This window comes from Thamnophis elegans, chromosome 4 (genome assembly GCF_009769535.1).
Source record: "Thamnophis elegans isolate rThaEle1 chromosome 4, rThaEle1.pri, whole genome shotgun sequence".
In the NCBI taxonomy this organism is placed as follows: domain Eukaryota; kingdom Metazoa; phylum Chordata; class Lepidosauria; order Squamata; family Colubridae; genus Thamnophis; species Thamnophis elegans.
In genome coordinates, this window is record NC_045544.1 from 72,663,637 (window position 1) to 72,677,748 (window position 14,112).

Sequence of the window (14,112 nt, forward strand, 5' to 3'; positions counted from 1 at the left end):
TCTCTGTATGGATTTTCTATCTGAGGCACTACTATCACCAAAGCAAATAGTGTTGCAGTTTGTTAAAACGCTCTCAATTGTGCCCCTGTAAAAAGTGGCCAGGACAGAAGGAGAAAGATGTGCTCGCCTCATCCAACACAGAAAATGCTTCCCTAAAGATAACGTATGAAGATGCCAAGTCAGATTGTTAGTTATTTTGCACTCCCAGATATGTAATACTGTTGACCAACCTCCACAACTGCAGCTTGATACAAGAGGAGTATGACTATGCCATCTCTTTCTAAAATCAACAATGATCTCCTTTGTTTTATTAACATTCAAAACCAGGTTATTTTTATTGCACCAGTCCACCAAAGTCTCCTCCCTATAAGAATCTTCACTGTCATCCTGGATAAGCCTCGTCAGTTGTGTCATCCGCATATTTCAGAATATGATTCATAACAGATTTGGCACAACAGTCATGGGTCATCAAGGTGAACAATAACAGACTCAAGACCAACCCTATGGGGAACCCATACTCAAGGAGATGGAAACTTTTCTTCCAATTGTACAAACTGGGGCCTATCGATAAGAAATGAAGTATCCACAAGTATGTTTGTCACACAGTTTGTTGCAGAAGAATTTAGAAATTCTGAGAGTTGAAATCTTTACACCATAAAGTTGTCCAGTTTGAAAAACACTGCTGGTAGAGCCAGAATTATGTGGGATCTTTGATTCACAACCTCCCTACTTGATGCCGAGCAGGACAGAAAGACAATAGTCTAAAGGTAATCATGAGAAGCCAAGTTGTTGCAAAGATAATGCAATGTTGCAGGAAAAGGCCTTTGCCTCTTTTAAATATGCCTACATAGAAACATACAAGAGTAATTGCTTGCAAAAGATTACATAAAACTAAAGGTTATAGGAAAACAGCTGGAATTTATTATTTAAAGAATAACCAACCTTATTGGTTAGCATCTGCATAATAGTATTCAGTTCATTTGGAAGCAAGCTCACAGGAGAATCATGCAAACACACTACAGGATCTGAGAACATGGATCAGCTGTTTCAGACACAGAGAAGATGCTGGATTTTGTCATCTCTGTTCTTCCTTATCTTTTAGTCAACTGATATATGGAGCCAGAGCTGTTGTATGCAGTACTGTATATACAGAGAAATTTAGGTATCTCTTGAGAAGCATAGAAATTTTGCTATTAGCTTGGCCAGGTGGCAACAGTTTATCTTTTTTGTCTGCACTCTGAAACCGAGCTAAGTCAAAATTGGATCTGTGGGAACTACTCAGAAAACTCTAATTAAAAAGTAAAAGAAAACAAGAAAGTGCAATGAAGAACCATTCTGTGCTATGGATGCATTCAGTCACCAGATATTAGGCTTTTAACACAAAATACCTACCATCTAGATAGGAAGATGGGAGGTGGATTCCTATTTCTTGATTTGCCAAGTAAAAGTAAATGGATTTTTTTATTTAATAGGATGCTTTGTGTAGTGTTTTTTTTAAAAAATGTTTAAAGTTTTACAAAGCACATAACAAATAAAGAGTAGAAGAAAAAGAAATAAAGAAGAAAGAAAGAAAGAAGAAAGAAAGAAAAAAGTACAGAAAGAAAGCAAAGTGCAAAAAGAAAGAAAAAAGAAAGAAAAGCAAAAGTGCAGAAAGAAAGAAAAATGAAAGAAAAGCAAAGTGCAGAAAGAAAAAAAAAAAAACGGAAGAAGCTTCCAATTTTCTTTCCAGGAAATATAATATATATACACTATTAATTCTTATTCTATTATTATAACCAACCCTTTTTTCTATTATCCTTTTTTTCTAATCATCAAAACCACAAATCACAAGCACATTTTGTGTTTCATGCAAAAGGTCTGATTTTTATTTGATGTCATATGCAGCTCATGGATCACACTTATAAAAACACTATTACCAGTTAATTACCTGTTAAAATAACTGAGCGAGTTACATTTCATTTTTGATAATAATTATATACACCATAACTCATTTGAAGAAATACCAACAGAGCATTTATATACGTAGCTTGAAACTGAGTACACTTTTTATAGAATGTTTTTCTTTGTCTTTAGAGAAAGAACAAAGAATAGAGCAATAAACTATAGCTAACAAGCCCTTTTCCCCCTTAACTGATTTTTTCTTATTTTCACTTTCGTGAAAAAGTAGATAGTGCCAACCGTCCAATTTCTCAGACAAGCAGCACTAGTTGCCAACCTGTGTAAATGCAAGTACGATCATTATTTGCTGACTATCTTCATGCTTTTAAGAGCCAGAGGGATTCTATACACAAAATGAAATTATTCAAGGTCTTTATACATTATACTTAACAACAATAAAAAACATATGTAACAATAAAGAACAGATAACACCCTCCATTCGGATAACTGTTCTTCAAATATAAAGGAATCAAGGCTTTCTTGATTTTGGATAGGCTGTGAATGTCTTCAATAATACCTGTAAGAAAACAAACACAAACATGAAGATATGTACCCTAAATTATAATCCTGCTTTAAGAAGATACAATCTCATTTCTCAAATCTCTTCTGGTATGTGGCTCTTCAAAAATGGCTCACAAATGGATCCAAAGTTTTCAAAGAATGTTAACATTTAAATGATAAATAAAAATTACTTTTATATCCTCTCTATCAAAGGACCATCTGCCATGATGGAAATAATTCTAATAACATTAAAAACTCACTCTTTTATATTCAATATTTTACTGCACTTATTTAATTGTTGTAATATTGGTAATTTGTAATGAAAAATTTATCAAATACTACAAAAACTACATGTGACGTTATATATTAAGTTTCCTTTCACTTGTAAGTCGCTTGAGAAAGACTCAATACTTCTGGAAGACAAGATTTAAACATTGGTGTCTTCCAGCAGAGACGGACTCAACTGATATTATTTGTAGAGAACTCCTGTTATTTTGAATAGCGACTAGCTGGTAAATGTTGATCATCATTTGTCAGAGATCTATACTCAGCATTATTTATCCATCATGAGAAGTCCAAGAATAAAACAGTGGAAGAGTTGCCACAGGTAATCCTCAACGTACGAACACAATGAAGCTCAAAATTTCTATTGCTAAGCAAGGCAGTGGTTAACTGAGCCATGGCCCATTTTGCCACCATTGTTACCATGGTTGTTAGGCGATTTACAAGCAAACTGGCTTCCCCATTCATTTTGCGTGTTATAATTGTGGAAACTGGTCATAAGAACCTTTTTCGTCTCTGTTATAACTTTGAATGGTCATTATAAATGAATGGTTGTAATTAAGGATACCTGTATTTCGAGGTATTTTCTAACATGGTTTTTATGCTTGGCCTAAATGAAACTTAAGTAACAGAATAAAAAGTTATACAAAATACAACAAAAAGTTATGTTCCTTATTGAAAGTTTATAAAACCCTCAGCTTTAAGGATAACGTGAAAAGAAAGTTCTTATTCTAATTTTCTAAGTTGTCTATTCAGTGTGGCTCCTACAGAAAGCATTGTGTATATTTATATGACTACCCGATTCAGCATTTGAAGTTTCAGGGCAAAAGTAAAAAGACAATAGACATGCTGTGTGCGAGGTCCTATAAATTACACGTGAAGCAGATCTGTGTGGAAACAAAGAAATAAGGGTAGATGGGGAAAAAGCTATGCTTCAGCGGTTTCTATCCACTTGTAAAAGGCCAAAACTAGATAAATCCATTGACTATCTTTTGTGGTTTGACAATAAGTAAGGTAGCTACAAAATTCCTATCCAGAAACACACACATTTCCATAGACCTGTCTGACTTCTAGAATAAAATATAGAGACACATATGTTCTCATGTGCCTTGTGCGACAGGCAGCTCACACTTAGATTCCTAAAAGAGAGGAGCACAAACAAATTTCACCCAGGCTCACAATGCTCATCCAAACAGAACTGCAATCCACAGCTGCACATGTCAGTTTTAAGGGCCCACAGGAGATTATTTTAGCACACTGAAGTCAATTTGGATCAAAGGCAAAGTATTAATATTTCAAATAAATGGGCATCTTCTTACTCATCCTTTACTGTTTTATCTATTTTGACAGTTCTGGGAGACAATATTTGAGCAAAATAGATTGAAGCATAACTGCATATTGCTTGCTAATAACGCAGCATTAGTTTTGTGAAAAGGGAATTTTAGTGGAAAAGTGGCATCAAAGCAGTTTACAATAGAATAGAATGGAAATGTGGCTGAGAATGTGCACAATCTGTTTCCAGAACAAATGTACACACAGTCACAATATATGTCTGGAAAGGAGAAAGAGCACAAGCACAGCATATAAATCAGTGGGTGCAAAATGAAAAGAGGGATACAACTGCTTTAAGAATTGCTTTGGTTGGTACCCTTTTTCAGACGAGCAGAAGCCTGAAAGACAAATATGGGTTACTTTAATAAAGAGCAGAGAGGCATCACAATCATGAATATTCCGAAGTACTTATTCTGAAGCTTTCACAGTTCTGATCAATTGGCCCTTTAGTTTACTTATTTATTTATAAATCCAGCTTGATATAGAAAGGCTCATATATATTATTCCCTGCTTCTGAGCAATATTATTAACTAGAATGTTGTCAGATACCATATTGTATAATTTATACAGTATAAATACCTATGGTGATGATAAGCACGTGGTCCAATGCAGGAAAGTGTAAAAAATGCAAAGGCTAAAGCAGGTAGAGACCAGGATGCTATAGCATACCCGAACCATTCCAGGATTTCTCCAAGAAAATTTGCTCCTGAAACATATGCAAACAATCCTCCTGCACAGAAGAGATCCGTTTAAATACTCTTGAGAAACAACAGCTAATTATTAGCATCATCATTATTATTATTTGTTTATGGCTCCCTTGAAGAATTATATCCAGGGGTGGGATTCAAAAATTTTAGCAAGCCTGGTTGCTGGGTGGGCGTGACCGTGGCCTACTCAGCCTCCTGCACCACTGGGGGGGGGGGCATTTTTGCCCTCCCCGGCTCCGGAGGCTTTCCCTTGAGTCTCTGGGAGGGCAAAAAACGGCCTCCCCTGGGCTCTGGAGACCCTCCAAAGGCCAGAATGGGCACATTCCAGACTTCCAGGAGGCCATTTTTCACACACACTCCAGAATCTCTGTGTGGGCCCTGCACTTACCTGGCATCCAAAAGGGCCGTGTGGAGACTCGTGTAGTCCCTTGCCAGTTCGGTGAACAGATGTAAAATTAGCATCTGGTTCACCTGAACTGATTCGAACCGACAATCTCATTCTGATTATACCAAAACTGAGTGCTCATGTGAAAGGTCGGACAACACACATAGTTTAATACTAGGGTGTCAAACTGATGGGCAGTGGGCCGGATGTATCATTCATAGGCCATGCCCACCCAGCTCTGCAAATGGAAAAAAACATTGTGAAACGTCATGTGAAGGCATGTGATGCCGCAAGTTTGACACCCATGATGTAAGACAGTTACACTATACTGCCAAAAGTATTCGCTCACCTGCCTTTACTCACATATGAACTTACTGTAAGTGACATCCCATTCCTAATCAATAGGGTTCAATATGAAGTCAGTCCACCCTTTGCAGCTATAACAGTTTCAACTCTTCTGGGAAGGCTGTCCACAAGGTTTAGGAGTGTGTTTATGGAAATTTTTGACCATTCTTTCAGAAGCGCATTTGTGAGGTCACACACTGATGTTGGATGAGTTTACGTGGCCTATCACTTCATGGCTGAGTTGCTGTCATTCCCAAACACTTCCACATTCTTATAATACAGCTGACAGTTAACTGTGGAATATTTAGGACAAGGAAATTCCACGCTGAAATTCACTGAGCTCCTGAGAGCGACCCATTCTTTCACAAATGTTTGTAAAAACAGTCTGCATGCCTAGGTACTTGATTTATACACCTGTGGCCATGGAAGTGATGGAACATCTGATTCTGATTATTTGGATGGGTGAGTGAATTCTTTTGGCAATATAGTGTATTTCCATTTCATTTTAGGCACACCAAAGAGGCTAAATAAATGGTGATCAGCAGGAAACAGGGCTGAGGTGCCAAATAAGTGTGATCTCTTCCAGTTCTTCATTCTGGCATCTGATCAAGACTTTCTCAGAGAATCTCATTAACTGTGTTAATGAACAAAGGCCAATTAAATGATTTCACATTTCCAGCTAGTGTCTTCTTTATCGTGCCCTAAGGACAGGCTCTTGTGATACAAGCAAAGTTTTCAGAGTTATCCTATTTTTCATCAAGTTTGGAAGGAAAATTATATACCTTGTGGAATTTTGTAAGTGAACTCTCCAGGCTTTCTTAGCTGACGTAGAAGAAAATCACTGTAGATATTGATTCCCATGCCAGACAAAACAGCAAAAGACCTAAAGAAAAAAATATTTATGAATTGGATAATACAAATATTTGAATTTCAGACTTTATTCAAACAAATATTGCACTGCTTTATTCTTTGCCGTTGAGAAAATATACTCCCTATTTTTTGTGAAAAATATTCAGAAGAGATACCTCAAGAGCAATTCTACCAGGACCATGTAAGTGTCTTTCTTCAGCTTGCCTTATGGCAATAAAAGTGGTAAAAATACTGTATGCTTATTTCTTAGTCCTCTGTTGGCTGGCTGACTTGATCTCCCTAGTTGGAGGAACCAAGGAGATTCCTATACAGTAGGGGTGAGGAACGATGGCCCTTTTATGACTTGTGGACTTCAACTCCCAGCATGGCTGGCTCAGGAATTAACAGATAGAGATTAACAGAGTTGGAAGGAGCCTTATAGGTCATTTAATCCCACCCCCCTTGAAGCAGGAGACCCTACATCATTTCTGACAAATTGCAGCCCAATCTCTTCTTGAAATTCTCAAGTGATGAAGCTCCCACAACTTCCGAAAACAAGTTGTTCCATTGGTTGATAGTTCTCACTGTCAGAAAGTTCCTCCTTATTTCTAGGTTGAATCTCTCCTTCATCAGTTTTCCATCCATTATTCCTTGTCTGGCCTTCAGGTGCTTGGAAAATAGCTTGATACCCCCGCTCCTGTCTGTGATATCTCTTCAAATATTGGAAGACTGCTATCATGTCTCCCCTGGTCCTTCTCTTCATTAGACTAGCCAGGCTCAGTTCCTGTAACCGTTCTTCATAGGTTTTAGTCTCCAGTTCCATAATCATCCTGGTTGCTGTCCTCTGCACTTTTTCTAGAGTCTCAACATCTTTTTATAGTGTGGTGACCAAAAACTGGATGCAGTACTCTAGGGTGGTCTTACTAGGGCTTTATAGAGTGGTATTCGTACCTCATTTGATCGTGATTGTATCCCTCTGTTAATGCAACTTAGGATAGAATTGGCTTTTTTGGCTGCCGATGCACACTGCTAGCTCATATTTAATTGGTTGTCCACTAAGACTCCAAGATCCATCTCAGTCACTGCTATTAAGCCTGGTTTCACCTTATTCATATGTGTACTTTTGGATTTCTTATCTAAGTGTAGGACTTTATTTTTCTGGGGAGAATTCTGGGAGTTGAAGTTCATAAGTCATAAGGGGCCATGGTTCCTCAGCTCTGCTTTGCAGGATCATCAGGGTGATTATTATCAACATTTGATAGCGTGTTTCTGAGTTTTTCTATAGCAGCTGACACGTTAAAGCAAAATTATATAAATAGATAGTATGTATAATACTCTGTAAATGTTTCATTACAAATGTACCAAATATTTATAAAGTTAAATAAAAGCAATAAAAAATTGAATATAAAAGAGTGAGTTTGGCAGATGTCTGATAGAAACATACTTCCAAAAACAAGAGTATGAGTGGGCAAACTGTTTTATTTTTCTCAGTTCACATTTCCTCATTTCTCATTTTTCAAATCTTAAGTTCATTTTGTCTGCTTGCTGCATAACTTTTCCACGGAAATTATTCTGAGTAGTGAACTGTAGTATCAAATGCCGAAAAATGTTAGTTCTATATCCAACTGCAATTGGATCCATAAGCATAGATTTTAAAAGTACTAATTCCTATTAAACATCATTTCTTTCTTCCATTCTAGGGATAAAGCCCTTTTTATATTAGCCTGAAATGTGATCAGAATCCTCTCTGACAATTATTACCATAAGTACAGAATCCATTTTGTACCTTTGTTCAATTAGTATAAGATTGTGGCAGGAAAACAAGTGTTACGTTTTTTTTAATTCTCTTGTTTTGTTTTTCTGCCTTAAGATTTTCACAAGTACTATGCCTCCATCCCTCCCAATGTTGGCAAAGTTTGGAATGAACTGGAATAGCAGGCATATGACACATCACACAACACAGATAATACCTGACAAAAATCGTATGTCTTTACACCAATCATCAGGATATTCAGCACAATAAATCATGTAGTAACCTTGAAGGAAGCCATTATAGATGCAGAACAGTGTACCACAAAACATTATCTTCATTGGGAAAGGTCTGCCTCTTTGGAAGAATGGATAAATGAATGTCCTGAGGGACATCAGGAAAGAAAGGAAAAGAAACAGAAAATCACATAAAATTAATGTTAAACCTCAGATTTATAACAGATTCAAGATCTTAAATAATCTTACATGTTGCCAAGTATTCTATTTTCAGTAGCACCTTAAAATACTTACCACTATCACTTGGAGAGTGAGTCTGCTATCAGATGAAGTATATAGCAACCCAACCCCATCACAAAAATACCTAATAAAAGTAATCACACAAATAAGATGTTTGACACACTTTTTAAGCACAGGGCATCATGTATGCAAAATAGTTTTCTCCTTTTCAGAGACATCTGCTGCCTGAGTTAGATGTTTTATTTGAGCACTGTGATCCAAAAGAATTGTTGTGAATGGATTAAGTCAGGGCTTGGTTTAACATCTATATAAAACCATCTCCGCGCATGTCAATCTGAGTGATACTGTCTGTCTTCTCATGATGTATGAATGCTCTAGGGGTCTAGATTAAGGACAACAGACTTAGACTGAACCCAAGCAAAACTGAGTGGCTTTGGGTGCATGGAGCCTTAGGATCTGAATGTTTGTCATCCTTAGTTCTGGATGGGTTTGCACTATCCTGTTCAGACCCAGTTTGCGACCTAGGGGTTCTTCTGGGACTCAAGTGTCCTGCTTGAAGAGGCAGGCATGACCAGGAGAGCTTTTGCTTAACTCCTGGTTTGTGCACCAGTTGTGCCTTTCCCTGGATCAAGATTCCCTGTGCTCAGTTTTGGTCTCCACAATGTCAAAAGATGTTGCGATTCTAGAAACATAGAAAGCCACAAAGATGATTAGGAGACCTGAGGCAAAACATATAAAGAAAGCTTGCTGGAATTGGGTATGTCTAATTTAATGAACAGAAGTGAACTAGAGTAACATGATAGCAATATCCAAAACATCTCAGGCCATCCCCCAAAGAAGAAAGAGTCAAGCTATTCTCCAAAGCACCTGAAGGCAGGACAGAATTCATCCTTCTTTTAATAACCCTACTGATGTATGTATTCTTGTTGTGTTCATTTGTCGTTGTTTACTTTATTGTTCTATTCTACTTCGGGTTTTATGCCTTTTAATTTTCTTCCATGAAAATTGTAAGCCTTATTATTGGAAACCTCTCAGAGTAGCTGCATAGCAATAGCAATAGCAGTTAGACTTATATACGCTTCATAGAGCTTTCAGCCCTCTCTAAGCGGTTTACAGAGTCAGCATATTGCCCCCAACAACAATCCGGGTCCTCATTTTACCCACCTCGAAGGATGGAAGGCTGAGTCACCCTGAGCCAGTGAGATTTGAACAGCCAAACTGCAAAACTGCAGTCAGCTGAAGTAGCCTGCAGTGCTGCATTTAACCACTGAGCCACCTCAGCTGCATGGTGAGACAAGAGGCAAATAAATTTGACAAATAATATAACAATAAATAATACTTCAGAAAAGTATTGGCCCTTGGTTTACTCAACTTGACAAAAAATAAAATCCTGAATTCATTCTCTCTATATAGGACAGCAACTGCATTGTGTGAAGATTGTTATTAAGTAATATATATAGCATTTTTCTTTACAACGGCTTGTAAAATACTTTGGGGGGATTGTCATCCTGGAAGGTGGCATATTATAAATAAGTATAATAATTAGCTTAGCTTAGCTTTATTGATTAGCCTATAGGTCATATCAAAACAGAAGATTCAAATACGTATTACCAATAAAATCCAATAAAAACAATTTAAAGTAAGAGTAGGGTAAAATACAATAATTATGGGATAAAATACAATAATTTAATATGTAAATGTATAAAATAGAATAAATTAACATAAAATTATATTTCTGTATCACCCCTACAATCTACCCCAATCAGGCACACATATGCCAATCTCAATTGGACCATTTTAGTCATACTGTGCTGTATTAAATGTCGTTTTCAAATTCTGGCCACACATGAAGTATGTGTTTTAATATGGGCCTCACTGGGCCATACGTTTAATGTATGAATCAAGGTACTTATCTCTCACCCCCTTATACAGACAGCAATCAAATAATATATGATTCAGGTCTTCTACCTCTTCAGCTCTGCAAATACACGTACAGTCATTATATGGGATAGAATGGAATCTCCCATATCTACCATTGTATCAAGTTGTTCTAATCTTGCTCAGGTAAATATCTCCTTGAGATATTTTGGCAATTGTGACTTAAATAGTTGTCCATTTGGAAAGTGCATTTATATTTGCTCAGCCATTCAGGCTACCAGTCTTACTAAGTTTGACTATGCCATTTTTGGGGCTTCTATGTCCGTGATTCTTTGGGCAACGTTTTTAAAAAAAATCTGTTCTCCTGTATACAAGAGGCAGGGAGGCCACAGCTCTTTATGTAATTTGTCAATTTAGTAATCCAGAGGGTTTATGGTTGCCCTTTTATCTAGTAGACATAATTTAGGGAGTTTATAATAATTAAACATGTGCCAATCTGGACCCCAAGGCCATCAAGAAATACTAAGTTTGTTTTATCTGATCACAGACTGCATTCAGATGATTAGGTAAAGCTGTATAAACAAAGAGAAGCAGAACAAAAAACTACTAGAAGTTTCTGTGAAAGCAGATACTGAAAGCTCAACAAAATACATTCTATTGCAGCACAGGAAGATTGAATTGAGTTCTGATAGTCTCCATCGTGCTTCAGTTAAAATATTGCACAAAGCTAATTTGACAAAATAAATGTATTTCTGGAATAATTAGAAAAATGACATTAGAAAATGTATGATTAAAAAATCTTTGAGAAATTTAAAAACTGCAGGTGAAACTCGAAAAATTAGAATATCGTGCAAAAGTTCATTTATTTCAGTAATGCAACTTAAAAGGTGAAACTAATATATGAGATAGACTCATTACATGCAAAGCAAGATAGTTCAAGCCGTGATTTGTCATAATTGTGATGATTATGGCTTACAGCTCATGAAAACCCCAAATCCACAATCTCAGAAACTTAGAATATTACATGCAATCAATAAAACAAGGATTGTACACAATATCGGACCTCTGAAAAGTATAAGCATGCATGTGTACTCAGTACTTGGTTTGGGCCCTTTTGCAGCAATTACTGCCTCAATGCGGCGTGGCATGGAAGCTATCAGCCTGTGCACTGCTGAGGTGTTAAGGAAGACCAGGATGCTTCAATAGCGGCCTTCAGCTCTTCTGCATCGTTCGGTCTTATGTCTCTCATCTTTCTGTTGGCAATGCCCCATAGATTCTCTATGAGGTTCAGGTTAGGTGAGTTTGCTGGCCAATCAAGCACAGTAATCCCATGGTCATTGAACCAAGTTTTGGTGCTTTTGGCAGTGTGGGCAGCTGCTGCCCAGATCCACCTTGTCCCCCATCCTCCCCTCCCTTGGACGATATTGGCCTCCTTAGCGGAGCTCCCATTAAGGTGCTACCCTCCTCAGGAGAGGTGGAAGCAGAGGTGGGTTCCTACCAGTTCGCACCTATTCGGTAGAACCGGTTCGTCAAATCTACCGGACCGGTTAGAAGAGGTTCCACCAGTGGACCCGGAAAGCAGGCCACACCTACAGAAGAGGTTCCAAAATTTTATGAAACCCACCACTGGTCCTTGGATATGATTATTCTACACTATCATGCTCATATTTATAAAACTCAGTGCCTCTGTGAAAGGTAAGGATGACTACTGCGTTTGTGGTGCAATCAGAACATTGCGTTGTGTTGAAGTTGTTTTAACGCAAACCAAAGATGCTTTTAAAAAACAAGTTTACATCCTATTCTTATGCATGCCAGTGCTGTGTGTGAGGTATTTAAGGTGGTTCTGACAAGTGTCGTCGGCATCTTCATATCCGGTCACATGGGCGGCAAGCCACTCCCATCCGGTCACATGGGCGGCAAGCCACTCCACAAAGGAGGCCACACCCACAGAGTAGGTTCGAACAATTGTTGAAACCCACCACTGGGTGGAAGGCCACCTTTGGACTATTACGAACTGCCGCAACTTTTTCCTATATTTCTTTTAATCGGTATGTTGAGTGCATGGGATTGTTTGAGATGATATGAATGATCTCACTTTTTATATTATATAGTTGTATTGGTGTTTTTACTTTTTTAGTGAGGACTGTTTGTGTGGAGAGCTTGGGTATGAGTGATTCGGAGGACATGGCGGGGTATGCGGGGGCCCACCGGGGTGGTTGGGGGGGCTATATCCACGGGAGAGGGTCGGAGCATTGCGGTCATAACAGGGGAGAGGCAGATATGGCGGGGACTTTAGGGCAGGCCATCATTGGGAAGGAGGGCTCGCTGTGTTATAGAGATCCCTCCTTCCGGCCCTCAGGAGTCCCACTCCAAGGTCAGATGGCGCGAGTACTCAGGACCCTGGTCTCAGGCTGCTGTCGCTAAATGCCAGGTCTGTCGTTCATAAGGCCCCCCTCATCCGGGACTTGATAACTGATGAGGGCGCAGACCTGGCATGTATTACTGAGACATGGCTGGGCACGGAGGGAGGAGTCCCCCTCGTTGAGATGTGCCCAGCCGGATTTCAGGTGCTACACCAGCCGAGAGCCCAGGGAAGGGGTGGCGGTGTGGCTATTGTAGTCCGGGAGTCTTTAGTACCTCGTAGGATCCCTGCTCCGGAGCTTGTCGGGTGTGAGTCCCTGCTGGTGAAGCTGGACCTCAAGGGTCAAGTGGGTCTGCTGCTTACGTACCTGCCTCCCAAATGCGTTGCAGCAGCCCTCCCCTCGCTCCTCGAGTCAGTAGCCGAGCTAGCAGTTGAGTTCCCTAGACTTATAGTTCTGGGGGACTTCAACTTGCCTTCGCTCGGTGAACACTCTGATGGAGCGCAGGAGTTCATGGCTTCCATGACAGCCATGGGCTTGACTCAAGTAATCCGAGGCCCAACTCACTCAGCGGGTCACACGCTCGACCTCGTATTCCTCTCGGAGCAGTGGAGTTACGATCTTGGTCTGAGGGGTAATGAGATCATACCCCTGTCGTGGTCAGACCACTACCTACTGAGGCTAGACTTCCGGAGGCCAAACCCCCACCGTAGGGAGGAGGAACCGATCAGCTGGTTCCGCCCCAAGCGACTGATGGATCCTGTTAGGTTCCAGACGGAGCTTGGGGTTATTCCTGATACCCTCGCCCACAGTTCGGCGGAGACCCTCGTCGCTGCCTGGCACTCGGCAGCTTCGGAGTCTCTAGACCGGATTGCGCCGCTACGGCCCCTCCGGGTCAGCGGCCCCCGGAGGCCTCCTTGGTTCACTGAGGAGCTCCGGGAGGTAAAGCGCCGGAGGAGACGCCTAGAACACTCGTGGAGGTCCGATAGGTCCGAGTCGAAACGGGCACTTTTAACAGCATGCACCAAGGAGTATATTCGGACTTTAAGAACAGCAAAAAGAACATATATTGCCTCCTTGGTAGCGTCCGCCGAGTCCCGCCCAGCCACCCTGTTTAGGATAACCCGCTCCCTCCTAAATAGGAGGGAGACGGGGGACTCCCTACAGGGTAAGGCTGAGGAGTATGTCCAGTTCTTGGCGGACAAAGTTGCCCGGTTTCGAGCGGACCTGGACTCCACCCCAGTAGATCCAGCCGAGACACAAGGAGAAGACTTGGCAAACCATCTCTGGGTTGAGTTTCAGGGAGTTG

General features: G+C 39.9%; 1 protein-coding gene across 1 annotated transcript in view; it reads right to left on the reverse strand.

The window, feature by feature from the left end:
* Positions 1–1,835: 1,835 nt before the first annotated feature.
* Positions 1,836–14,112, reverse strand: part of SRD5A2 (steroid 5 alpha-reductase 2) — a 29,460-nt gene continuing 17,183 nt past the window's right edge. The window contains 4 exon segments of the mRNA XM_032214840.1: positions 1,836–4,783; positions 6,273–6,356; positions 6,359–6,373; positions 8,310–8,473. Coding sequence (XP_032070731.1) covers positions 4,584–4,783; positions 6,273–6,356; positions 6,359–6,373; positions 8,310–8,473 — 463 coding nt within the window. The 3' untranslated portion in view covers positions 1,836–4,583.